A 23,737-nucleotide genomic window follows, 5' to 3' on the forward strand; every position below is an offset into this window, starting at 1 on the left:
CTCCTTCTGCCGCAGCATCCCCCAGGGAAGGACGGCTCCGGAGCGGGGCCGGGCCAGAATTCCTGCTGTGCCTCTTTTATTTGGGATCGTGGCTAAAGCTGCACAGGGCAGGAGTGTGATGTTCCCCGGGTTCTGCCTCTCAGAACCTTCCCAAGGTTGGGGACATCGTGTCCGTCCCAGCACAGAGTGTCTGGGAAAGTACAAACGGGCTCGTTGTCACGGGTTTGTCCTCCTGGCAATCGGGGATGGGCTGAGAGATAAAACCCGGCGTCCAGCCCTTCCCTGAGGTGTTTTTGGGCTCGGGTCTGGCGGTGGCTCCAGGTCCTGCAGGAATTCTGAGCCGTTCCAAACCCATCCTGAGCAGGGAAGTGTCCAAATGAGGGCCAGGAGAGGGGCTCGGGGTCTTGGGGTGGAGTTTGGTCACCCCAAACAGATCCCAGGGTGCAACTTGGGGGTCCCTGCTCTGCTGGGGGTCACGACCCAGGGTCCCCAGCCACAAGGTGTGTCCCCAAAACACTTCTGGAGGGTCCCACGTCCCTCTGTCCTGCCCGCTGGGAAAATCCCGAAGGTTCTTCCTGTGCCTGGATCTCCTCTGGTGAGGACGGGGAGCAGCAGGAGCCACCAGCAGCAGCCTCCTGGCCCTGGCCCCATCGCCCTTTCCTTGTCCCTGTCTCTGTCCCCCTGTCCCTGTCCCACCGTGTCACCCCCTCCCAGGGGGAGGTGACAACAGGGGACAGGCAGGAGGGGACAGGGGGAGGTGACAACAGGGGACAGGCAGGAGGGGACAGGGGGAGGTGACAACAGGGGACAGGCAGGAGGGGACAGGGGGAGGTGACAATAGGGGACAGGCAGGAGGGGACAGGGGGAGGTGACAACAGGGGACAGGCAGGAGGGCTGGGAGCACAGCGGGAGCAGATGGCGCTCCCGGCCCCGGCTCCTTCCCCGCTGCGGCGGGAGCCGGGATCTGCTCCAGCCCCACGGATCCGGCACTTCCCGCGGGCTGGGGCGGCACGGAGGGCGGGCCGGGCTCCGTGTCCCGCCTGTCCCCTGAGGGGACAGCCCCGGACAGGGACACCGTGGGTGGGTGAACACGGGGGTCTCCACTCGGCCTGTTCCCAGTGTTCCCAGTTTTCCCGGTGTTCCTGGTGTTCCAAGCTCGGAGGCCGCTGCCACTTTGGGGTGCCCCGTGTCCCAGCCGAGCTGTGGCCTTCGTGTCCCCGTCCCCTCTCCTGCCAGCCTCCGGTTGGAATTCTTAGACTTTTCCGGGAGGAAAAGGAAGAGCAGAATTCCCCGGCCATTGCCCCAGAATTCCCACCCAAACCCGCTCTGCTGCGGCCGGGATAAAATCAGATGGGTTTTGGGGGATATTTCTGGGATTTTAGTTGGGGTGGGAGTGGGGTATTTTGGCTCTGGTCCCTTGGGATGGAATTGGTGACCATGAGATGGGATGGGATGGGATCAATGGGATGGGATGGGATCAATGGGATCAATAGGATGGGACCCATGGGATGGGATGAGATGGGATCCATGGGGTTTATGGGATGGGATGGGATCCATGGGATGGGATGGGATCCACAGGATCCGTGGGATTTATGGGATGGGATTGGATCCATGGGATGGGATGGGATCAATGGGATCAATAGGATGGGATCCATGGAATGGGATGAGATGGGATCCATGGGATTTATGGGATGGGATGGGGTGGGATCCATGGGATCCATGGGATTTATGGGATGGGATGGGATCCACAGGATCCATGGGTTTTATGGGATGGGATGGGGTGGGATCCATGGGATTTATGGGATGGGATGATCCAGATGCCCTCGCCCTGCTCCGGCCCCTTGTCTGCACTGCCGGGCCTTACACTGATAATCACAAATCTACGATTTCAAATGGACAATTTAAAAATGGATAATTTAAAGCTTCCAATTATTAATTTATTTAATTGGACCGGAAGGGGCTTGATAAGGATTGATATTCCAGGACCGGCTCCACCTGGGCACAAACGGAGCCCGGCCGCTCCCTCTGCTCCCGGCTCTGATGAGATCCCAGCAGGAGCTCCGGCCGCTCCCTGGATTTTCCCTGCTCCTGGAATCGCTTTTCCCCAATAATTGGCAGCAGCCCCGCGGGTCCGGGGCTCGGGGGGAGTTTCCTTTAGACCCGAACTCTCCCTTTGTGCCGGAGACAAAGCCGGGAGGTGCCTTTGGCCATGGAAAGGGGAGTGGGCGGGGTGGCCTTGGGGGTAAAACCGATTTTAAAAAAAAAAAAAAAAAAAGGGGAATTTTGTTCCAAGTGGGACTTTCCTGCTCTGGGCAGAGTGAATTTTACATCTGAGCTTTGCAGCGAGTGGATTTCCCTTTAAAAATTATTATTATTATCATTATTATTATTATTTTCATTTTTCTTACTTTTATTTTATTTTTAATTTTATATTATTGTCATTTTTTGCTCTTTTATTTTGTTTTATATTTTTGTAATTCTTTGGGTTTTCAAATTTTATTTGAATTACCTTTTTCCTCCCCAAACAAACCCGTTCCCCTCTCTCTCCCCGCTGCCTCCCGGGGGTGATGGGAATCCAACCTGAGCCATGCAAATATCCCTTGAAAACATTCCCAGGGATTTGGAGCTGCAGCTCCGGGGGGTTCCGGCCTTGGGGCACCCCCGATGGGACCCGGGGACCCCCGGGGGGCTCAGCCCTGATCCAGAACTTTGGGACAGGAGACAAAGCGAAGGGGACTGGCAGGAAGTGCCGGGAGACTTTTCCACGGATCTCCAGCCCCCAGGGATGAGGGAATTTTGTCTGGGGCAGGGAATTCCCCCCAGGCTGGGCTCTAAACTCTCCTTCCAGACTCGAGCTCCAGTGGAGCAGCTGGAAAATCCACCCAGGAGTGATCCCAGCGGGAATGTCCGCCCCAAATCCTGGGACAAACCCTGGTTAGCGCCGATGGTGGCTGTTCAAATCCCAGATACTCCCCCAGGCACATTCCCGGTGCTGCCCAGCCCGGGGAATGTTCCCTTTTCCCGGGAAATTCCCGCTGTTCCTGCGGACGAGGCGCTGGGCCGGGCGGGATTTCAGGCAGCGAGGACTGAGGCGAGCTCCCCTCCCCAAAACAAACCTCCCCACTGCCGCTTCCCAGGCCCGGCTCAGCTCCGGGAAAGCTCAGCCTAAAGCCGGGACTATCCCGGGCTCCGCCCGCGCTGCCCGTGGCGTCAGAGGCTGGATGTGGCTCAGGTATCAACAGCTCCTACCTGCTCCAGCCCCGCCGCTGGAAACGCTCCTGGGAGCCGGGAAAAAACCAGCGGAGAGCTCGGGGAAAACCACCCGGAGAAAAGGCTTGGAAAGGGAAGCCCTGATCCAGCAGCAAGGACCTTCCCGAGGTTTTGGGGTTTTGGGGGATCCCTGCCTGGCTTCCAGGGATCTTCCGGAGCTCCTCAGCCCTCCCAGTGCACGGCTGGGGGCTTGTACTGGTTATACTGGGATGGGGCAGCACACCCGAGGGGAGCCTGGGGTTAAAATCGCCCCCGCGGGTGCTCCCGGGTGGGTTTTGCTCCTTGGGATGCTCCATGCCCGTGTCTCTTGTGATGTCTGGGATGTGTCCCTTGGATCATCCCACTGGGATTCTGGATTTTACAACGGGACTGGGGGTGTTCGTCGTGGAGAAGAAAAGATTTTGGGGTTCAGGGAAAGGGATTTTGTGCAGATGGAGAGCTGTGCTGAGTAAACCCGTGGGAGATGGGGAAATCCCCATCCCAAAGTCCCTGAAAACCTCATCCAAAACTGCCTGAAAACCTCATCCCAATCTCCATGAAAACCCATTCTGAGCTACCCAAACCCCCCCATCCAAAACTCCCTGAAAGCCCCATCCCATTCTCCCTGAAAACCCATCCTAAATTCCATGAAAACCCCATCCTGAGCTGCATGAAACCCCATCCCTAACTCCCTGAAAATCCCATCCCAATTTCCCTGAAAACCCCATCCCAATTTCCCTGAAAGCCCCATCCCATTCTCCCTGAAAACCCATCCCAATTTCCATGAAAACCCCATCCCACTCTCCCTGAAAGCCCCATCCCACTCTCCCTGAAAACCCCATCCCATTCTCCCTGAAAACCCCATCCCTAACTCCCTGAAAGCCCCATCCCACTCTCCCTGAAAGCCCCATCCCATTCTCCCCGAATCCCCTCCCTCGCTCCGCGGCGCGCTCCGGGATCCCGCCCCGATCCCGGGAGCGCCGGGCTGAGCCGGGAGCCGCTCCCGGAGCTGCCGGGAGATCCCCGGAGGTGCCATCAGTTCCAGGTGACTGCGTGGGCTCCCGCCGCTGCCAGCCTCACACTCGGCGGCTGGTGGCACTGCCGGCGACAGGGACAGAGTGCCACGGGCAGAGAAACCCCAGCCTCTCCTCAAACATCTCATGGATAATTTGGGATTTTTTTTTTGGGGGGGCATTTCCAACGCACCCGGCGTGGCTGAGCGGCTTTAACGTGGGCTCGGCTCCACCTGGATTCCCGTTTTTCCACGGGTTGGATATTCCCTGCGCTGCGAGCAGGTGTGGGATGAGCGTGGGGGAAATGCCAGCGGCACCGTGCGGCTTTTCTGCCCTTTTTTATGATTTATTCGCGCTTAAATCCGCCGAGAAAATCCTAAGCCGGACCCATCAAATCCTCGGCAAATATTCCAAAGGGATAAAAGTGGCCGCTCTGTTTTGTAGGAATTAGTCAGGGGGTGGAGGGGAGAGTTTGGAACCCTTTGTCTCGTTCTACCTGAGCCCCAGGTGCAGCTGGACTGGACAGGATCCCCCTACTCTCCCGTTTTCTGGAGTTTTTGGGAATTCTGAGCCACCCTCAGTTATTTCTGGAAAGTTTGGGATCGCTGCTGAGCCAAACAAGAGCTTTTTGGGCTCGCCTTGCTGTGCTAAATCCCAAATATCCAGCCTGGAGAGGTTCATTTTTTGATCCTAAATCTCCTGCTTTCGCGCCCTCAGAATTCCTCACGGATCTGCCTTGAGAGGAGCAGGGCCGGGCTCGGGATTTGGGGAAAGCCTTGGGATTTCTCCCAGCTCCGGGATGCAGAGGCTGCTGCCTCCCACCCTCACAGCAACCGGTGTTTCCCGGGAGAGAGGCGATCTGCCGGGAACACGCCCCGGGAATAACTCTGGGGGGCCGGTGGCACTCGGGGGCAGGCCGGGGCAGTTTTGGGGTCAGCGTGGGTGGGGTGAGGAGGGAGCTGGGGGAGTTTGAAGACACGAGGAGCAGCCCCAGGAAGCCGCTCCAGCTTTCCCCCATCCCAGCGTGCATCCCTGCGGGAACGGGAACAGAGGGGCGCCCTGGCTGTGGGGTGCCCCCCAAGCCCGCGGGGAGCGGGCTGGGGATGGATCCGAGGCTGGATCCCCCACAGCCCTGACTGTCCCTGGCACGTCCCCGAGTGTCACTGACACAGTCCCGGACACACGAACCCCCCCCGGAGCACCCCCAAATCCCTCCCCTCCCCTGGGATGTGCCCTCAGGAAGGTGATCTGGGCCACCCCGGCGCTCCCGGCGTGGAGAGGAGACCGCGGGGCTGCTCAGGGCTCCGCCAGCTCGTTCTGGGGGTGCCGAAGTAGTTTTGGGCAGCAGAACCCCCCTGTGGGCCTCCCCCCCCTCCCCTCCCCAGCACGCCGGAGATGCCCGACCCCACCAGCGCGCTCCCGAAGCGCCTCGGGCCGGAACGCGCCGGGGAGAAAAAAAAAAACACAAAAAAAAACCCCCAAAAATACCCCAAACCCTCGCGACAATCGCTGAGAACCGAAATATTTCCCGATTTTTTTTTTCTTTTTTTTTTTTTTTTTTCCTGCCCCCAGCGAGAGACATTCCTGCTGACAGCCGCCCTGACCTCGGCCACAAGTGCCGCCTCGGCCGTGCCCACCCTACTCCCAACTCCGGGGTGGGCTCCGGGATTCCCAAACCGCCGCCAGCTCCTGTCCCCATCCCTGCGGGACCCCGCAGTGTTCCCCCCCCCCGGCCCCGGGGAGCGCCAGTGGGGAGCGATGCCCCCGAGGCAGCCCGGAGGCTCCGGGATGCGGCGGAGCGCCTTACCTGGAGCGGGAGGGCGGCGTGGGCATCAGCCGGGGGCCCGCGGGGCCTGGCGGCTGCCGGGGGCTGGGCTGCGAGGGAGGCAGCGCTGGGCTGGTGGCTCGGCCGAGTGTCGGATGTGTGTGCCCAAAGCCACTGCAGCATCTCTGCATTAGGATGTGCTCCTCCCTCTCCTCCCTCCTTTGCGTGCGCGCTCCCTCGCTCGCCCGCTCGCTCGCTCGCTGCCAAACCGCCACGCCGCTCCCTGGAGACGCGGAATTATTATTTTATTTATTTATTTATTTAGTTTTTTTTTTTTTTTTTTCTTTTCTCACCCCCCCCCCCCCCTTCCCCTCCCCTCCCTCCCCTTCCCCTGGTTTTACCTCGCTTGCCACGGCGCAAGGAGAGGCTCGGGCATCATCATCATCATCATCATCATCATCCATAATTCATCCCGCAGCTTCTCCCGCCTGCTGCGCCCACCGGCGGAGCCCCCGAGGCTGCTGCTGTCCCTGGGGCCGGAGCAGGTGTGGGGCTGGAGGGGTCTGAGCCCCTCGCTGTGCGGTGGGAGCAGCCCCAGAGCCCCCCCCCCCCCTCCCCAGCCCTGTGTGCGCACCCCCCGCGCCTAAATATATCCACGGATTACACAATCGATCCGTAATTGTGCGATCTATCGGCGGAAATCCCGGGATTTCTGTGCCTGTAGACACCCGAGGGTGGGATCCGCGCCGAGGAAATCGCCGCGCGGCCGAATTTTGGGATGCTCCGGCTGGCGTTGGGTGGTCCCCGACCCTCGGCGAGGCGGGGACGGGGATTCCTCACAGTGACGGCGCGGGGCGGGGGGTGACACCGTGGTCACCTTTGGGTCGCATTTGGGGTTTTTTTTGGGTGTTCCCAGAGCCGCTTTTGGCCGCGGCCGTGCCCCGAGGGGCTCGGGGGCAGCTCCGCGCCGGTGGAGTGACACTTGGGGAGGTGACAGGGACACTCCAGGACCCGCCCGAGGTGTGCGGGACGCGGCGCCGCGCGGGTGCGGAGGGTGCCCGTGCTGCGGGGTCGCTGCCAGGCTGTGGGAACAGAGGGTTTGGAACGTCCCAGGGACCCTCCGTCCCTTCCCAGCTCCAGCCCGGACCTGTTCGTGCTGCCGGGAGCTCGAGCGGCCGCCGGGGCCGGCCGCGGGTTAATGGGCTGCAATTACACAAGAGTAATTAAGGCATTAGTGCGTCTATTGATCGGCAGAGCTCTCGGCTGTGCCCGGGCAGGAGCGGGGACTGAGGTGCCCGCCTTCCCTGGCCCAGTTTGGCCCAGTTTGGGCTCCCCGCTGCCGGTTTGGGGGTGAGGAAGGAAGAACAGGGCCCCCAGGGGCGGGATGGATGGAGGGAGATCCAGGGGAGGAGATGAATCCTGTCCCGCAGGAGGGACGGGACCTGCCCTTTGTGCCGTCCCCTCTGTGCCCCCGCCAGCAGCCAGGGTCACTCTGCAGGTGACGAGGACACCGGGACAGCAGCGACAAGCGCCCGGGGGAGGCGGCTCTGTGAGGAATCCCTTGGATATTCCCTGCTCCAACAGGGAAAACTCAGCCATGGGAATGGGCAGCAGGCTGGAGCTGCCTCCCGGAGGAAGAGGAGGAGGAGGGAATGAACCCGGCAGGGATCCCGTCCTGTCCCCCCGGAGGTCGGGGGAGATGCGGTGTCACCGCCGGGCCACCAGAAGGAACACGCGCCGAGGAGCGCGCGTGGCCCGGAGCGATCCCGAGGGTCAGCACCGGCAGGGATCAGATCCCGGCGGGAATGCTGGAGGAAGCCCGTGGAGAGGCTCAGACCCTGGGCTTGGTGCTTCCAGCGGCTGCGGGCAGCGGGAACGGGGCCCTGGGGGATTGGAGGGGTCTCCAGATGGGATTTCTGCGCCGGGAGCCGAGCGCAATTCCACAATTCCATCCTTCCCTGGGGCACGGATGGTGCCTCCATCGCTCCGGGAATGTCTCCACTGGGCCAAAAGTGCTTTTTCCCCCCTCTCCGCTGTTCCTGGAAACGCTGGGAAGGGGGCGGGAGAAGCCCCCGCTGCCGAGCAGAGAGCACTCAGCCCTTCATCCTCTTAGCCGGGCCCGCCGCAATTACATCTCAATTAACCAAATTACTCCGCCGCTCCCCCTCCTTTCAGCCCCTTCTCCGCCCCGGGGAGCGGCTGCCGGGAGCACTCCGGAGCCTCGGGGTAGGAAGAGCCGGGAGACAGGGATGGATCCCGGCGGGAGCCGCGCTCGGCTGCCAGGAATGGGGGGATGGATCCATCCCACATTTCCTGAGCCTTGGGAGCTGCCCCCCCCTGCGCTTCCCGAGGGTTTGGGGGCTGAAAATGGGGCTGGAGAAGATCCAGAGCTGGGCCTGAGCATCCTCCTTTCCTGGCCAGGGAAGGAAGTTTAGGAATGCCGAGGACAGGCACAATCCAGGCTCTGGTTCTGGATAGGACCCAGAGCTAATCCAGAATCCTCCTTTCCTGGCCAGGGAGGGAATTTTGGGAATGCCGAGGACAGGCACAATCCAGGCTCTGTTTTAGCACCACTCCCTAAGTATCCACCTTTCCTGGTCAGATGAGGAATTTTGGGAATGCCAAGGACCAGGCTCTGCTGCTTTTCCCTCTTGGAATTTTGGGAATGACTCTCGGGCTCAGCATGAGTTTTGCACCTTGTTTTATTATATGTTTAGTGTTTTCTCTATACAAAAAAATCCAGTCTTTTTTTTTTCTTTTTTTTTCTTTTTTTTTTACAGTGATTCCAAAAAAAAAAAAAAAAAACCAAACCAAAAAACGCAAAAACCCCAAAAAAGATATCTGAGTAGTTTGGCCTTCTCTCATCTCTCATGCAGTTGGTTTAGAAGTCCTTAAATTAAACCCTTTTTTAATATTTCCCTTCTAGTCCATAAATCTCGCTGGAAACGGAAGTTTTCCAGCCTCAGCTTTACATTTCTCACTGGAACACGTGGGGTTAACGCAAAGGTGGTGGTTTTTCTCTTCCTCTTTGTTTTAATTTATTTTTTTTTTTTGCTTTAAAAATAATAAAAAAAAAGGCGAATAAATACACAGGATACTTGAGACCAGCCGGGAGGTCGGACAGAGAGGACGGACGGATCGCGAGATATTTACAAATTAAATTGAAAACTTTGAAAACGAAACAGTCCCGGTACTTTCTGTCGGATGCGAGAGGGAGGAACGGACACTGAAAATGATATTTTGGACGGAGGACTCTGGTCTTGGGGGGGGTCTGACGTGGAATTTTGAGGGTTGACGTGGGATTTTGGGGATGTTGACAGAATTTTGGGGAGTCGACGTGGGATGTCGAGGGTTGACAATGGATTTTGGGGGTCTGACCTGGGATTTTGGGAGTTAGCATGGAATTCTGAGGGGTTGACACAGAAGTTCGGGGATCTGACAGAATTTTGGGAGGCTACCACAGAAATTTTGGGGGTTTGATGTGGAATCTGAGAGTATGACATGGGATTTTGGAGGTTTGACATGGAATTTGGGGGTTTGACATAGAATTCGGGGGTTTGACATGAATTTTGGGGGTTTGACACAGAATTTGAGTGTTTGACATGAATTTCAGGGTTTGACATGGAATTTTGCGGGGTCTGACACAGAATTTTGGAGGTTTGACATGAATTTCGGGGCTTTGACATGGAATTTCGGGGTTGACACGGAATTTTGGGCGCCTGACACGGGGGCTTGGACAGCTCTGAACAACCAAACCCCGACGCCCGACGCCAGCACACGGAGACACAGCCGAGGGGCGCTACTGATGCCGTTGTGAGGACCAGAGAAGCATCGTTATTCTCGTTAATAAAACAGCTTTTAGTGCAAGAAATAGGAGGTGTCTCTTTTTTTGTTGTTTTGTTTTTCTGTTTTGTTTTGTCTTTTTTTTTTTTTTTTTTTGTTCCCCTCAATAAGGGTTGGGTTTTTTTTTTTTAATATTTTTTTTATTGCTTAACTGAAATCTTGGTTGCTGCAGGAAAAGCCCGGCCCGAGGAGGTGACGTCGCAGGTGGCACTCGCAGCTCTGCTGGGACCTGTGCGACCAGGAGAAGGTTTGGGATGCGCCAGGATGGGTGGGATGTGCCGGGAAAAGTTGGCGGCACGGCCAGAGCGAGCGCTGTGGTGGCCCTTGGTGACACTGCCCTTCTCCCTCCTGCTCTCCCCCAGCTCCTGCTGGATCTCCCGGACCTTCGGCGGATTTGGGATCTGTCACCTCCGGGAAGGCAATGCCGGCAGCAGGGACAGCACGTCCTGGTGTGCAGTCGGGTTTCTCCCAGCAGGATTTCGGTGTTTGGACAGAAATTCCAGCTTTTCCCACTGGGTTTTGTGCCTCCGGCTGCGGTGTCACCTCGGGGAGAATGGGAGCAGCCTCTGGATCAGGGAAGCACAGGGGTGTCCTCGTATCCCAGATTCCTGACGTTCCTGTCAGCTGTCCCAAGGCTGGGTGCCAGGGAGGTCTCTGGAATTGAGATGGAGTCCAGGACATGGATATGGAGTTGGCTCGGAATGTAGGAACAGGATAAATCCACACATTTGGGGTTGAGCTCGGCTCCTGAGACTGCTGGAATTTGGGGTTTGGTGCTGGAATTGGGGGTCTGGTTGGAGTTTTGGGTCTGGCTCGTCCCTTTTTGTTTATGAATTGGAAGTTGGCTCCTAATTTTAACCCTTGCTGAGGAAAGGGTTTTTTCTCCTGGAGAACTGGAAGCGTTCCCTGCCCCAGAGAGGTTGTGCAGACCCCAGGGAGGGATGGTTGTCCCTGGGATGGGAATGGGAACATCTCTGCTAACCATGGGGGCCACCACAGGAATCAGGGCAGGAGGTGACCGGGATGTCCCCTTTGGAGAGGGGATGGAGCAGCACAGCAGCTCCCAGGGAATGGGATCAGGGTCAGGGTCAGGAAGATCCCTCAGCACCACAAATCCTTGTGTGGATCATCCACCCATCCATCCCTCCATCCATCCATCATCCATCCATCCATCCATCCATCATCCATCCATCCATCCATCCATCCATCCATCCATCCATCATCCATCCATCCATCCATCCATCATCCATCCATCCATCCATCCATCCATCCATCCATCCATCATCCATCCATCCATCCATTCATTCATCATCCATCCATCCATCCATCCATCCATCAATCCATCATCCATCCATCCATCCATCCATCCATCCATCCATCATCCATCCATCCATCCATCCATCCATCATCCATCCATCCATCCATCATCCATCCATCCATCCATTCATTCATCATCCATCCATCCATCCATCCATCCATCCATCCATCTGTCCGTCCATCTATCTCCTGCTCCAAGGATGCTCCCAGGACACGGTGTGGGTTCATCCCAGCCCTGTCTGGTTTTTTGGGATCTGTGGGGTCACCCTGTGAGCGCCATGGAAGGTTTGGGGTCAGGGCTTTTTTTCCCCCCACGCAAACATCAAACTTTACTCAAAGGAGTAAAAGGTGAGAAGCTCGGGATGAGTCTTTGACCTCAATTTTCTTTGGGCTCCAGAACTCCGGGGAGGGGGGGAAATCTTGAAGAAATGTCAGAATTTTTGCTAAACCTTAAAAATGTTGAGTAATTTTTACACTGAGCTGAGACAGGGCTGTGAGTGACTTACACCGAGTTGTTTGTCCACCACTGCACCTCCTCCCTCTTCTCATTACTCAAAGCAACCTGGGGGTTTTCCTGGGAATTCTGTGAGGAAATTTGGGATAAGTTTGGGCAGAGTCCAGCTCCTTCCCATTCCTCCTTTTCCAAAGGGATGCTGAGGCGAGCTCCGGGATGAGGTGGCTCAGGAATCCGGGTTTTAATGGGAATGGCACATCGTGGATACCCAACGTGGGTAATCCTGCAATTCCAGCAATCCCGGCCTAATTCCCAGAATTTTGGAGGTGCTTTGTGGTCCCTGCCAGCAGCCAGGACTGGGAGCGCTGGGGAGATCCCAGATCCAGAGGCTGGATTTGCTTCTCATTCCCAGCGGTGCCTGGGCAGGGAGTTGCCCAAACTCAACTGGGAGTTGGGAATGGGTTGGGAATGAGGTTGTCCCCACACCCAGGGGCGATGTCACCTTCAGGAATGGGGTTGTCCCTGTGCCCCAGGGGCTTTGTCACCTTTGGGAATGGGATGTCCCCATCCCAGGGGCGGTGTCACCTTTGGCCTGGGGGCTGTTTGCCTAAAAGCTGGATGGAATTCCGGGAGCATGGCAGGGGCGGGATCAGGGCATGGCTGTGTCCACACTGAGGGTCACAACGGGGCTGTCCCTGCCAGGGGACACGGCTGGAGGGGGCGACAGACAAGGGACATCCCTGGGACAGCTCCCCCAGCTTTAGGAGGGGGCTCTGCCTCTTGACCCCAACCTAAACCCTGGAATTCCTTTGCCGTTGGTTTCATGGAACAATTTGGATGGGAAGGGACCTTTTCAGGTCACCAAATCCAACCCCACGAGCTCCATCTTCACCCCGTGTTTGACCTATCAGAGAAGACGACCAAGATATATGATAATTATTATTTTAAGGAAGGCATTTGCATTGGATTAATTTGCATCCATCTCTCCTGTCGGCCCGGACCGGGCTCTTCCCGGGATCCATCAGGATGTGGCAAAAGTCCCTCTCCACATTCCAGAGCAGTGGGAGTATCCCTGTCACCGACGTGTCTCCACAGCAGAAAGAACAACTGCGCGAATCCCACCAAAAAAACCCCTCCATCCTCCTCAGGGGAAAAAAAAAAAACGAAAGAAAAGGAAAATCCATCTGAAAATCCATCTTTTCCGAAAGAAACCCGATTCCCTCTCTCTCCGGGAAGGTACCTTTGGTTTCAAAAGTGCAGGAAGTGGGAGGATTCACGGGACGTGGTCCTTTAGGAATCCCTGCCTTCTACCCTGATCCGTGCTGGGAACGCTCCCAGGTTTCCCATTCCTACTGCTTGGGCGGATCCGAGGCCGTCGGGGGCGCGGAAGCGGAGCGGGAAGAGCATCCTTGGAGTGACTCCCCGGGAAGTCCCAAGCTGTGTAAGGCATGTGAGGGAGCGCTCAGGGCTGGGGAGGGGTGTCGCTGAAATCCTGGGAGTCTCCAGGCGGGATGTGGGGGGTGGGTCCCACGGTGGCTCGGCTGAGTGCTGGAGTGGGGAAAGGCCACTGTCAGAAAGGAAGGAGGGGGTTTAGTGGGGAAAAAACAGCGTCCATCCGGCTCATCCCGGCGCCTGCGGAGGTGTGGATTCCAGGCCGGTGTTCCCTCCTCGTGCTGTGGCCCTGAATCCTTCAGGGAATCCTCCACCTGATCCCAGGGTTTGTTGGTTTGTTTTTTTTTTTCTCCATCCTCACCAGCTCGCTTGGATTATTTTTTATGTCAATCGTTCTGATCTCTTCATCCTCGTCTGATCCCGCTCCTGCTTCCAGGCCCTTTTTGCTACATAGGATTTATGGAGTTGCCTTGGAAAGAAAGCAGGTGTGGGGTGGGGGGAGCAGCTCCCCCCCCAAAAAATCCCTACAAAGCAAATCTAAACCCCAAGAAAAGGTTTTTCTGCAGTGCTCTTAGCCCGGGCTGGGCAGGGGAGAGGCTCCTCCCTGTCCTTCCACAAATCCCAAAAGTTCCTCCGCACCTTCTCCTCCTCCCGGGATGCTCCGGAGCTCGGTGGGAATGGGGGATGAGCTCCCTGGGGGTTTTCCCAGCCTCAGCAAGGACAAATCCCGGTGCTGAGGGAGGTGCTGGGGACCTGCTCTTCCCTGCATAGGTTTTTTTTTTCAGGAAGGACGGTTTTTGGGGGGAAGTTATGGGCAAGGTGCTGCCGTGAGGATGGACGGCTCAACAATCCGGTGTTTTCACCCCAAAAAATCCACCCCTTTCCTCCTTCCATGCCTTTGCTCTGCCCAGGCCCCTCTCACCCCTCTTCCCACCCCAAAATCCTTCGATTTCTTTCCCCCCTCCCCTCTGATCCAGAACCTTCTTGGAAAAATTAAACCCAAAAGAGTTGGAGCTCCCTCCTAAAAGAACACAAAAAAAAAAAAAAGCCTCGGGGAGCCGAGCCCAACACGGGGCCCCTCCGGACTGGCCCTGAGGGAGCCCCAAAGTGGGGAACAACCCCAAAACGAGGAGCAACCCCAAAACGAGGAGCAACCCCAAAACGAGGAGCAACCCCAAAATGAGGAGCAACCCCAAAACGAGGAGCAACCCCAAAATGAGGAGCAACCCCAAAACTGGGGAGCAACCCTAAAACTGGGGAGCAACCCCAAAACGAGGAGCAACCCCAAAACGAGGAGCAACCCCAAAACTGGGGAGCAACCCCAAAACGAGGAGCAACCCCAAAACGAGGAGCAACCCCAAAACTGGGGAGCAACCCCAAAACGAGGAGCAACCCCAAAACGAGGAGCAACCCCAAAATGAGGAGCAACCCCAAAATGAGGAGCAACCCCAAAACGAGGAGCAACCCCAAAACGAGGAGCAACCCCAAAACCGGGGAGCAGCTCGAGCATCTCCTCCCCTCCAGCCGCCCGTCCCAGCCCCGGTTCCCGCTCCAGCTCCCGCCCCGCGCGTCCTTTGCCCTTGGCTCGTTTGCTAAGGATAAATGGCATCGGCAGCCGCCTGGGCTGCCTGGAAATTTTTTTTTTCTTTTTTTTTTACCCCATAATTATCTTTTTTTTTGATTTTTTTTTTTTTTTTGCTATTTTTAATTTTTTTTTCTCTATTTTTTTTTTGTTTGTTTGTTGTTTGTTTGTTTCAGTCCTGGCTTGATTCCCTTCCCTGTCGGAGGCAGCGGCGGCGGCTGCCGGCGGAACCCCCCGGCCGCTCCGAACCCCTCGGGCTTGTGGGCTTGTTTTTTTTTTTTCCCCCGGCGTTTTTTGTTTTGTTTTTCTGGTTTTTTTTTTTTTCGCTATGCCAAGGAATAAATGGCGTTGACGGGGGACGTGGCCTCGGAGCTCTCGTTGCCCTCGGTCTCCTCTTTGTCCTTCTTGACCGTGTACTGGCCGATGAAGGAGCCGTCCTCGTTGAACTGGCCCTCGCCCCCTTCTCCGTAGTCCACCAAGCTGTCGTCGCTCTCCTGCTGCTTTATCGTCCCGTCCAGCGAGGTCTGGCTGTTGGGAAGAGGTTTGTTGTCTTCATCGCTGGCAGCAGAAGACAGACAGACACACGGCAAGGGTTGAGAAACGGGGCTCCAAACCTTCCCCCGAGGGATGGGGATCCTAAATCAATCCGCAGCGGGAATACGGCTCGGCAGAGCCCTGGATATTGGGGACTAGTCCGGGTTTGGGCGGAGGGTTAGGGGGCTGTGGGAGGTGAAGGTGGTTGGGATCTCTGAACACCCAATTTTTTGCGATTTTCCAGCCGGGGAATCAAATTTCTTAACCCCGCGTTCCTCATCTCAAATTTGTCAAACCTCCATTTCCCCGTCTCGATTCCTTTGCCTCAATTCCTTCATCGGAATTTCTAAATCTCGGTTTATTAACCTCACTATCTTACTCCCAGATTTTTACTCTCGGTTTCTTTTTCTCAATTTCTTAGCTTCAGTTTCTGACTCTCAGTTTCTAAATCTCAGGTTTTCTTAACCCCGATTCATCAATCTCAGTTTCTTGCTCCCAGTTTCTGAGCCTCAGTTTCTAAATCTCCATTTCTAAGTCTGGAGTTTTTAACCTCAGTTTCTTGCCCTCGATTCCTTGACCTCAATACTCCACGCAAAACTTGGATCAATGGGGCTGGATGAACGTCAGGAATGTTCTTCCCTGGGCGTCGCTCAGATTCTTTCTCTCTCAGTGTTTTAGCCCCCCCTCGGTAACCTGGTTCACCGGTTTGTTCCCAGGTTTCCATGAGAAAACACAGTTTTTCCTCGAAAAAACCACATTTTTCTTGGAAAACATGGTTTTTCCTTGAAAAAAAGTGTGGTTTTTCCTTGAAAAAAACATAGTTCTCCTTGGAAAACCGCATTTTTTTCCTTGGAAGACAGTTTTTCCTTGAAAAAATGCAGGTTTTCCTTGGAAAAAAAATGCAGCTTTTTCTTGGAAACCAAGGGTTTTCCTTGAAAAAAACCACATGCAATGGGGAGCACGGCGAGGGGACGCCTTTAGGATGCCAAGTTTTGTGCAGCTTCCAAAACTCCCGGGAATTTACCTTTCCCACTTTGCTTCTGGGCATCTTTCCTTGCTAAATTTGGGTTTTTCTCCTTTTCACTAAAAGCCAGGTCACAAAAGTACGTAAAGAGTTCGACCCAAAAGGGGAAAAAAAAAATCGCTTAAAAGAATTCCTTTTAACCAAAATCAAACCGGGGAAGAGCTGTTTTTCCTTGGAGGGCAGGGATTGGTATCCCATAAATTGAGATATTTCGGGAAGGATGAGAGTGGATTGCTCTAAATCGATATAAAAATTGATTTTTATATCAGCTATTCCTTAGTCCATGCAAATTCTGTCATATTCCTGAAGATATCCCTGAAATGTTTGTCCTCCCACCTCCATTCCTGCCTTTTTCCCGTTGTTCTTTTTTTTGGGGGGGGTGGATTTTCCAGGCTCACTCCACTCCCTTTATTTTCCTTAAAACTGGTGAAAATTTTGGGATTTATTTTTTGGCACTTTGCTTGGGCTCTTGAGCAGGGCAAGGCATTAATTTTCCCTCATTCCGTGGGATTCATTCTCCCCCATTCCATGGGATTCATCAGTTCCCTGAAATGCGAGAGGAATTTGGGATCCCACCCCGGCTTTCCGAGGGTTTTCCTTGGATCAGAGCTTTGGGAATTCAGTGATGACACAACCCCAAATATTTCAGACTTTCTGTTAACTTGGCATGACGACAAAAGAATTAATTTGTTAGCTCTGGAAGCAGCTTTTTTGGGGGGGAGGGAAAAAGGAGGAATAATTCGGTGTGGAAGCAGGACTGGTTAGAAAGCCCCAAAACTGCCGAGCGGAGAGCGGCAAAACGCAGATCCTCAATTCCCAACGCCCCTTCCCAAACTTTGGGGGGGGGGGGGACAGCTGAAGCCAAATCTGGAGCTGGATCATCCCTAACGGGGCGTTTACAGCACCAAATTCCCTCTGGGAATGCGTTCCTGGAGAATTCCCGCCGGTTTTACCGCTCTCCGGGGCTGTTTATCCTGTTAGTGCATTAGGAGGGAGCAGCGGTTTTCCATCAGCTCCTGATGGGATCTAACCCTGGTAAAATGGATTTCTGGGAGCACGGCTGAGCTGGGCATTAGGGAACCGGAGCGCCCAGATGGGAAATGCGCTCCTGAATCCCATAAATCATCGGGAAGAGGGGGAGGCTGGAGCTGGAGGGAGGGAGGATTTTTGGGACTAAGATGGGTCAGGATCCAGTGGTTTTGGCTCATGTCCCTCGTCCCCATCCCCTGGGATGCACTTTTTCTTGGAAAACAACAGTTTTTCCTTGAAAAACCACTTTTCCCTTGAAAAACACAGCTTTCCCTTGAAAATCCAGATTTTTTTCTTAGAAAAAGCCCACATGCATTCCCAAGTTCAATCCTGCTCCACCAGGAGGGATCAGCAGCTGGAGCTGGGGTGGGCCTGGCTGGATTTTTGGGATACACCCAGCCCACAGAGCAATTCCAAGCAGGATCTGACTCTCCGGAAGCCCCGATGGCAGCGGGAATTAGAGGGATTTGTTTAATGTGTTAGGCAGGGACGTGGGGACGGGGAAGTTTTGGCCGTGAAGAAATCAACGGGAAGAAGGAAGGAAGGAAGGAAAACAAAATTCCCAAAAAAAAAAAGCGGAATGTGCCGGACTTCTGGCAGCACGAGGTCCTACCTTTCAAGAGACCTTCACGGTCCATGTGGATAGACCAGGTGAAAAGGAGGAGAAGGAATGGGAATAAAACAGAGAGAAGCAGAAAGAGCCTGATCAGAGAGAGAAATGAGGAGCTTCTGCATTCACAGGGGCAGTGCTACGACCCAAAAAAAATCTAAAAAAAAATGGGAATTTTCGCCTCGTTATACCAAACGGAGCCGGGAGAAGCGTTCCAAGTGGGATCAGCCTCCTTGGGATGTCCCAGGAAGCCATCCCAGCATGGAAAGGGCCATCCAAGGAGGGCTGGGGGTGACATCCAGGGGACAGTGGTGGCTCTGGGGACCTGAGTGCAGCGGGACAAGGGTGGGTGGGTTCACCCCATTGTCCCGCTGGGATTCCTTGGGATGGCCCTATGGATGAACCTACACCTTTCCCAGAGCTTTTCCAGAGCTTTCCTCCCTCACGAGGCTCCTGGGACGGTTCTGTGTCTGAGATGTCCCCTCCTGGCCGGTGTCACCGCCTGCACTGTGTCACCTGTGGGGTTATCCTGGAGATCCTGACCAGAAATCCCGACCCTAAATCCGCTCGGCTTCTCCTTCCCGGCATCCGGAGTTTCCAGCCGCCTCCCCACGGGCAGCAGGGAACGTTTTGGTATAATGAGGCACCGGCACCGGCACGGAACACTGTCCATGGATAATGATCCCGCCTTGGGAAGGAGATTCCCCGCCTGGGAACGTCATTATCCCGGGATGGGAGCGGAGAGACGTGACGGGATTTTGGGATGAGGAGCTCGGAGAGTGGCATGCACGGGGTGCTGGGGACGTGAGGGTGACCAGGGCACAGCAGCCATGCCATGGGGAGGAGGGGACGGGAGCCGGGATGGGCTCGGTTCCTGCCCTTCCCTGAAATCCTAAATGCTGCCCCTCCCGGAGCCCGGCCCCGCAATCAGCCCCGAGCTCCATCAGCCAACAGCTCCAGCCTCCGGATCCACCTTCCCCTCTGCCTCCCGGAGGGAAAAAAAACCTTCTGGAATTCTCCCAGGAATCCTGGTGCTCCTCAGGCCCTGGAAAAATTTGTGGGTTTATGGGCTGCTGGTTGTTTTTTTTTTTTTTTTTGGTTTGTTCTTATTAGTTTGGGATTTCTACCCGCCTTTATTTGTTCCGTAAAATTCCATGGATTCCATCCCAGAGTTTTATTCTCCTTCCACCGACTCCCGCCTTCCCCCTGGAAATTTTGGGGCTGCCCACAAAACCCAGAGCTCCAGCCGAGCAGGAGGATGAAGGATTCACCCCAATCCTTCCCCTTGCCTGGAAGGAAACACCCCTTGGATGGTGCCGGGGGAATTTCTGCCGTTCCAAGAGCTTGGATTCCCTTCGGAGTGAGGCAGGGGGTGCCTGGCCATGGATTTGCCTCGGGAATGGTGGATGCAGAGCCGGGAAATCCATGAGCGCCGCCAGAAGCTCAGCGTGGGGGAATCCCTCTGGGAATCCCTGTGGGAATTCCTGTGGGAATCCCCGTGGGAATGGGGGCGGGCTCAGGCTTCCCACAAACCACCCCATAAATTTAGGAAGCACGAGGCTCCCCTATCCTGACTGGGATCATCATCTGGGGCCGGGCTGTGTCCTGGTTCTGGCTCATTCCCGTGCCAGGAGCGCCCCATAAAATCCTGCCTTGGCAAGGGATGGGTGTGACCCCAAAACCTGGTGTGACCCCAAAACCTGGTGTGACCCCAAAACCTGGTCTGACCCCAAAACCTGGTCTGACCCCAAAACCTGCAGCAGGGCCGGGCTGGGCTCGTTCCTCCTCTGCTGTTTTCCCCGTGGGGTTTTTTTGGTGGTTTTTTTTACAGTGTTTAGGTCGGTTTTGATGTTTTATTGGTGATTTATCGATGGGGTTTGGGGCTCTTTTTGTGTTTTCTTGATGTTTCATCGGGGGTTTTTGGAGGGTTTTTATGATTTTTTTGGGAGGTTTTTGTGGGGTTTTGGTGGTTTTTTTGCAGCGTTTTGATTGGTTTTGATGTTTTATTGGTGTTTTAGTGGTTTTGGTGCGGTTTTTTCCGCTCCCACTCCTGGGAAATCACAGAGAGCTAGGAGCGCTGGGGAAGCTCCTGTCCCTTCCTGACACATCCCCGGAATTTTCCTGGAGGGAAAAAAAGGCTCTGCTGCTCTTTAAGGGTGACATTTGCGTGCAAAGAGCGGGCTGGAGCCAGGGAAGTCAGAGAAATTCCAGCTGAATCCCCGCTGGAGCCCTCACAGGAGTTTTAGTGGGGTTTTATGGGGCTGGAGCAGAGGCAGACCCCGAATCATTCCCCTTTCCTGCTTCCAGGGCTGATCCCAACAGAACTTTGGGCATTTCTCCCACGGATTTTCCTTTCTGGGAAGGAGAGGGGCTGAGCTGTGGGGTGAGACTCCAGAAATACCCTCAGGGTCCTACAAATTTTGAGGTGATTTTTGAGAGTTTTATGCGTTAGGAGTTCCATTAAGGTCACTCTGCTCCTGGTGGGAGCTGTCCCAGGGAACTGATCCCAGAATTCCCTCTCTGCCTGGACTGATCCCAACAGAACTTTGGGCATTTCTCCTTTAGGATACTCCAGAAACATCCTCAGGCTGCTACAAGGTTCAGGATTTGGGGGTGTTTTTTGGGATTTTCCGTGTCAGAAGCTCCATTAAGGTCGCTTTACTCCCGCTGGGAGCTGTCCAAGGTCTCCGACCGCAGAATCCCGGGAAAAGGAGGCGAAACCCACAAGCCGGTTTGGGAACCGTCTCCTTGGGGACTCACAGCGGGAAGGCGGCAGGAGGAGGAGGAGGAGGAGGAGGGACAGGGATCGTTCCGGGGGGGTTGTGGCACCACGGGGTGGGGGAGGGCGGGAGGGGCTGTGATGGTGGGGGAGGGGCTGATGGGGGTCGGACATTCCGTGGGGTCCTACCTGTAGTCGAAGGATCCGTCCTCCACGTTCTTGTCCTCGGGGTTGAGGTGCTCGTCCTTGTTGTCCCGAACTGCGAAGGAGCAGAGACCCCGCTCCCAGTTAAACCAGTAAGGATTGAAAGGGTTTGGGAATGGGGAAGAACTGGGGAAGGGTCCTGGGGTGGGGAAGAGCTCGGACAGGGAAAAACTGCACCAGGGAGGGGTGACAAAGGGGTGACAAAGGGGTTACAAAGGGGTTACAAAAGGTTTGTAAAGTGAAAAAGGAGTTGAAAAGGGTTTGTGAGGGGTTGAAAAAGGGTTTACGAAGGAGTTACAAAGGGTTTGCAATGGGGCTACAAAGGGGTTGCAAAGGGTTTGCAAAGGGGCTGCAAGGGGGTTGCTATGGGGTTACAAAGGGGCTACAAAGGGGTTGCTATGGGGTTACGAAGAGGTTTCAAAAGGATTACAAAGGGTTTGTAATCTGAAAGGGTTTGAAAAGGGTTTGTGAAGTGTTTGCAAAGAGTTTACACACACCTACTTAAATTTTGGGAATGCCCATTCCCATCCTCACCTGGATATCCCCCACCCCCGGATTAGGCCACGCCTGTTCAGATTTCGGAATCCGGATCCCCGAGGATCCCGGACCCGTTTAAACTTCGGGAATTCCCGTTCCCACCCTCACCTGGATACTTCCCGCCGCGGCTCCTCTTGATGAAGCAGACGATGAGGAGGATGAGCACGAGGAGGGCGATGGCGCACATGAGGCCGATGAACCAGCCCTGCGTGGCGATGTCCACCTGGTTCTTGGTGTAGGCTGTGGGGGGAAAAAAAAAAAACGGGGAAAATATTCCTCAGGAACGGAGCAAACCGCGGAGGGGATGGAGGAGGAGGAATTCAGGGCGCTGCTTTGGGAGTTTCCTTCCGTTTCGGCGTGTCCGGGTGTGCGGCCGAGGTTGCGGCTCAGGGATTTGGGGGTTTTGGTGGTTTTTTGGGGGTTTGTTGGTGTCTTTTTGATGGTTTTTTGGTGTTTTCCGGTGGGTTTTTGTCGTGTTTCATTGGTGATTTTTTAATGGTTTTTTTGGGTTTTCTTTGTGTTTTTTTGAAGCTTCACTGGGCGTTTGTGTGGAGTTTTTTTGTGGGGTTTTTTTTTGGTGGGTTTTACAGTGTTTTGGTTGTTTTCGGTGTTTCATTTGTGGTTTTAATGTTTCTTGGTGCTTTTTTTCCTGTGGTTTCCTTTTGTATTTTGGGGTGTTTTTCGGTGGGGTTTTTGGTGGCATTTTGGGGTTTTTTTGGTGGGTTTCTGTGGGGTTTCTTTTTTCCTTTTAGAATGAAAAATAAAATCAGTTCTATCAGGAACTACAAACAGCGAAGGGGCGCAGCGGAAAGGAAAACCTGGGAAAAAGGAATTACAAATAAAGATGGAGGAAGCTGGGGAAGGAATTTGATGGAATTTGCTGCATCCGGGTGTGGGAAGATCCAAGAGAAACATTCCCAAGTCGTGCTGCCCTGGGATTTGGGGCAGCACTGCTGGATCAGGGAATTGCCGAGTTCTGAGGGTTCATTGGAAGCCTTGAACTGGGACGAACTGGGATGAACTGGGATGAACTGGGATGCATTGGGATGCACTGGGATGAACTGGAGCATCTGATGGCTCCAAGGGTTTTCTCCTGGAGCAAATTCCCGCTCCCAGCTCCTTCCCAAGGCTCCTGCCTGTTCGTAGGATGAATTCCAAGGCTGTTCCCATCCTCCAGCCCCCGTGTCCTCCCTGCCATTCCCTGACTCTCCCACACGGTCAGACAGACAAACCCACGGCCTAAAAATAACTCCCAGGCTGCCTTTTCCGGCTTCTCCTTGGAATTCAGTGAGGCAGAGGAGAAAATCACCTTCAGCACGGCGGAGGGGAATGGGTTTATCCGAGCTGAGGGAAAACCGAGGCGTTCCCGGCGGGAATGTGGGAGGACCGGGGTGATTGGGATGGGATTGGAAATGGAGATGGGCAGGAGAGAGCCGGGAGCATCCTGAAAATCTGGCGAGAAAAAAGATGGATACAGAAAACAGGGAACAGCTCTGCCTTAATGTGTCGGGAGAGAAAGGATCCTGGAAGAGAGGCAGCGAAGGGGAAGGTGGGTTGGATTGGCAAAAAATTCCCAACCCACAGAAATTCAGGGATCAAACTGTGCTTATTCCAATTGGAATTGGAAAAGAGAAGAAGTGCTCTCCTCGGGATGAAATCCAGGGAATTGCAGGCCAACCATGCCAAGGAAATTTGAATTAAAGAGGAGAATGACACGGAGGAGAATCTTTGGTCAAGAAGTGATGCCGAACCCGGAATATTTTGGGGATTTTGGGCAGCACCGAGAGGGGAAGGAGCTCCCTGGTTCTTCCTTTGGCTCCAACGTTGCCAAATCCCACGTTTCCTTGATCCCAGCCTGAGCTCTGGAATCCTCCAGATTTATTTTTTTAGACGGAAAGAATGAGATGACGACAAAGACATGGATTCAATCCTCCGAGTGCTGGGGAAGGGAAGGGAAGCTTGGCTGGAAATCTTGGAGACGGAAAATTCCCATGAACAGCGATGGGATGGGATTTTTCCAGGGAGGAACAAGGGGGGGTCTTCAAAATATGAAATTCCAGAGAAGCCTGAGAGGCGGGATGGGGGGTTGGAGTTGGGTTTGGAAAGGAGGGAGGATTTTAAACCCTGATTCCAAATCTCACAGGAGGATGGGGGCACTGCCTGTAGGTAAAGGGGAAAATTCCCGTCCTTCCCAAAAAAAAAGGAGGGGATAAATCCATCCTTCCCCAAAAAAAAGAGGGATAAATCCATCCTTCCCCAAAAAAAGAGGGATAAATCCATCCTTCCCAAAAAAAGCAACACTTGAGGGCCAAATCAAAGTCTGCAAAGGTGGATTTGGAGTAAACAAGTGTCAGTCAGTCAGGAAGGTTTGAAGCCCGTGGCTGCCCCCGGGGGATTTTGTGATTTGCTTTAAGGTGAGGCCGACCTCAAGGGAAAGCGGGAAAGCAGCTGCAGCATCCGACAGG

The 23,737-nt window shown here is 54.7% G+C and overlaps 2 protein-coding genes across 16 annotated transcripts in view; both read right to left on the reverse strand.

Annotated features, from left to right (window-relative positions):
• Positions 1 to 6,188, reverse strand: part of CNTN2 (contactin 2) — a 29,180-nt gene extending 22,992 nt beyond the window's left edge. The window contains exon 1 of the mRNA XM_066204085.1: positions 6,070 to 6,188. The gene's annotated coding sequence lies outside the window, so the exon portion shown is untranslated. The remainder of the gene's footprint in view (positions 1 to 6,069) is intronic.
• Positions 6,189 to 8,732: 2,544 nt separating this feature from the next.
• Positions 8,733 to 23,737, reverse strand: part of NFASC (neurofascin) — an 82,133-nt gene continuing 67,128 nt past the window's right edge. For 14 of the 15 annotated variants that reach the window (XM_066203902.1, XM_066203899.1, XM_066203895.1 and 11 more), the window contains 3 exons: positions 21,381 to 21,512; positions 20,721 to 20,790; positions 8,733 to 15,173 (listed from right to left, as the gene is read on the reverse strand). In XM_066203902.1, coding sequence (XP_066059999.1) covers positions 14,942 to 15,173; positions 20,721 to 20,790; positions 21,381 to 21,512 — 434 coding nt within the window. In that variant the 3' untranslated portion in view covers positions 8,733 to 14,941. The remainder of the gene's footprint in view (positions 15,174 to 20,720; positions 20,791 to 21,380; positions 21,513 to 23,737) is intronic. The other variant, XM_066203908.1, reaches the window with a different exon arrangement.

The sequence above is a fragment of the Chamaea fasciata genome, unplaced genomic scaffold (genome assembly GCF_029207755.1).
Source record: "Chamaea fasciata isolate MVZ Bird 193981 ecotype frontalis unplaced genomic scaffold, bChaFas1.0.hap1 SCAF_25, whole genome shotgun sequence".
Classification (NCBI taxonomy): Eukaryota; Metazoa; Chordata; class Aves; order Passeriformes; family Sylviidae; genus Chamaea; species Chamaea fasciata.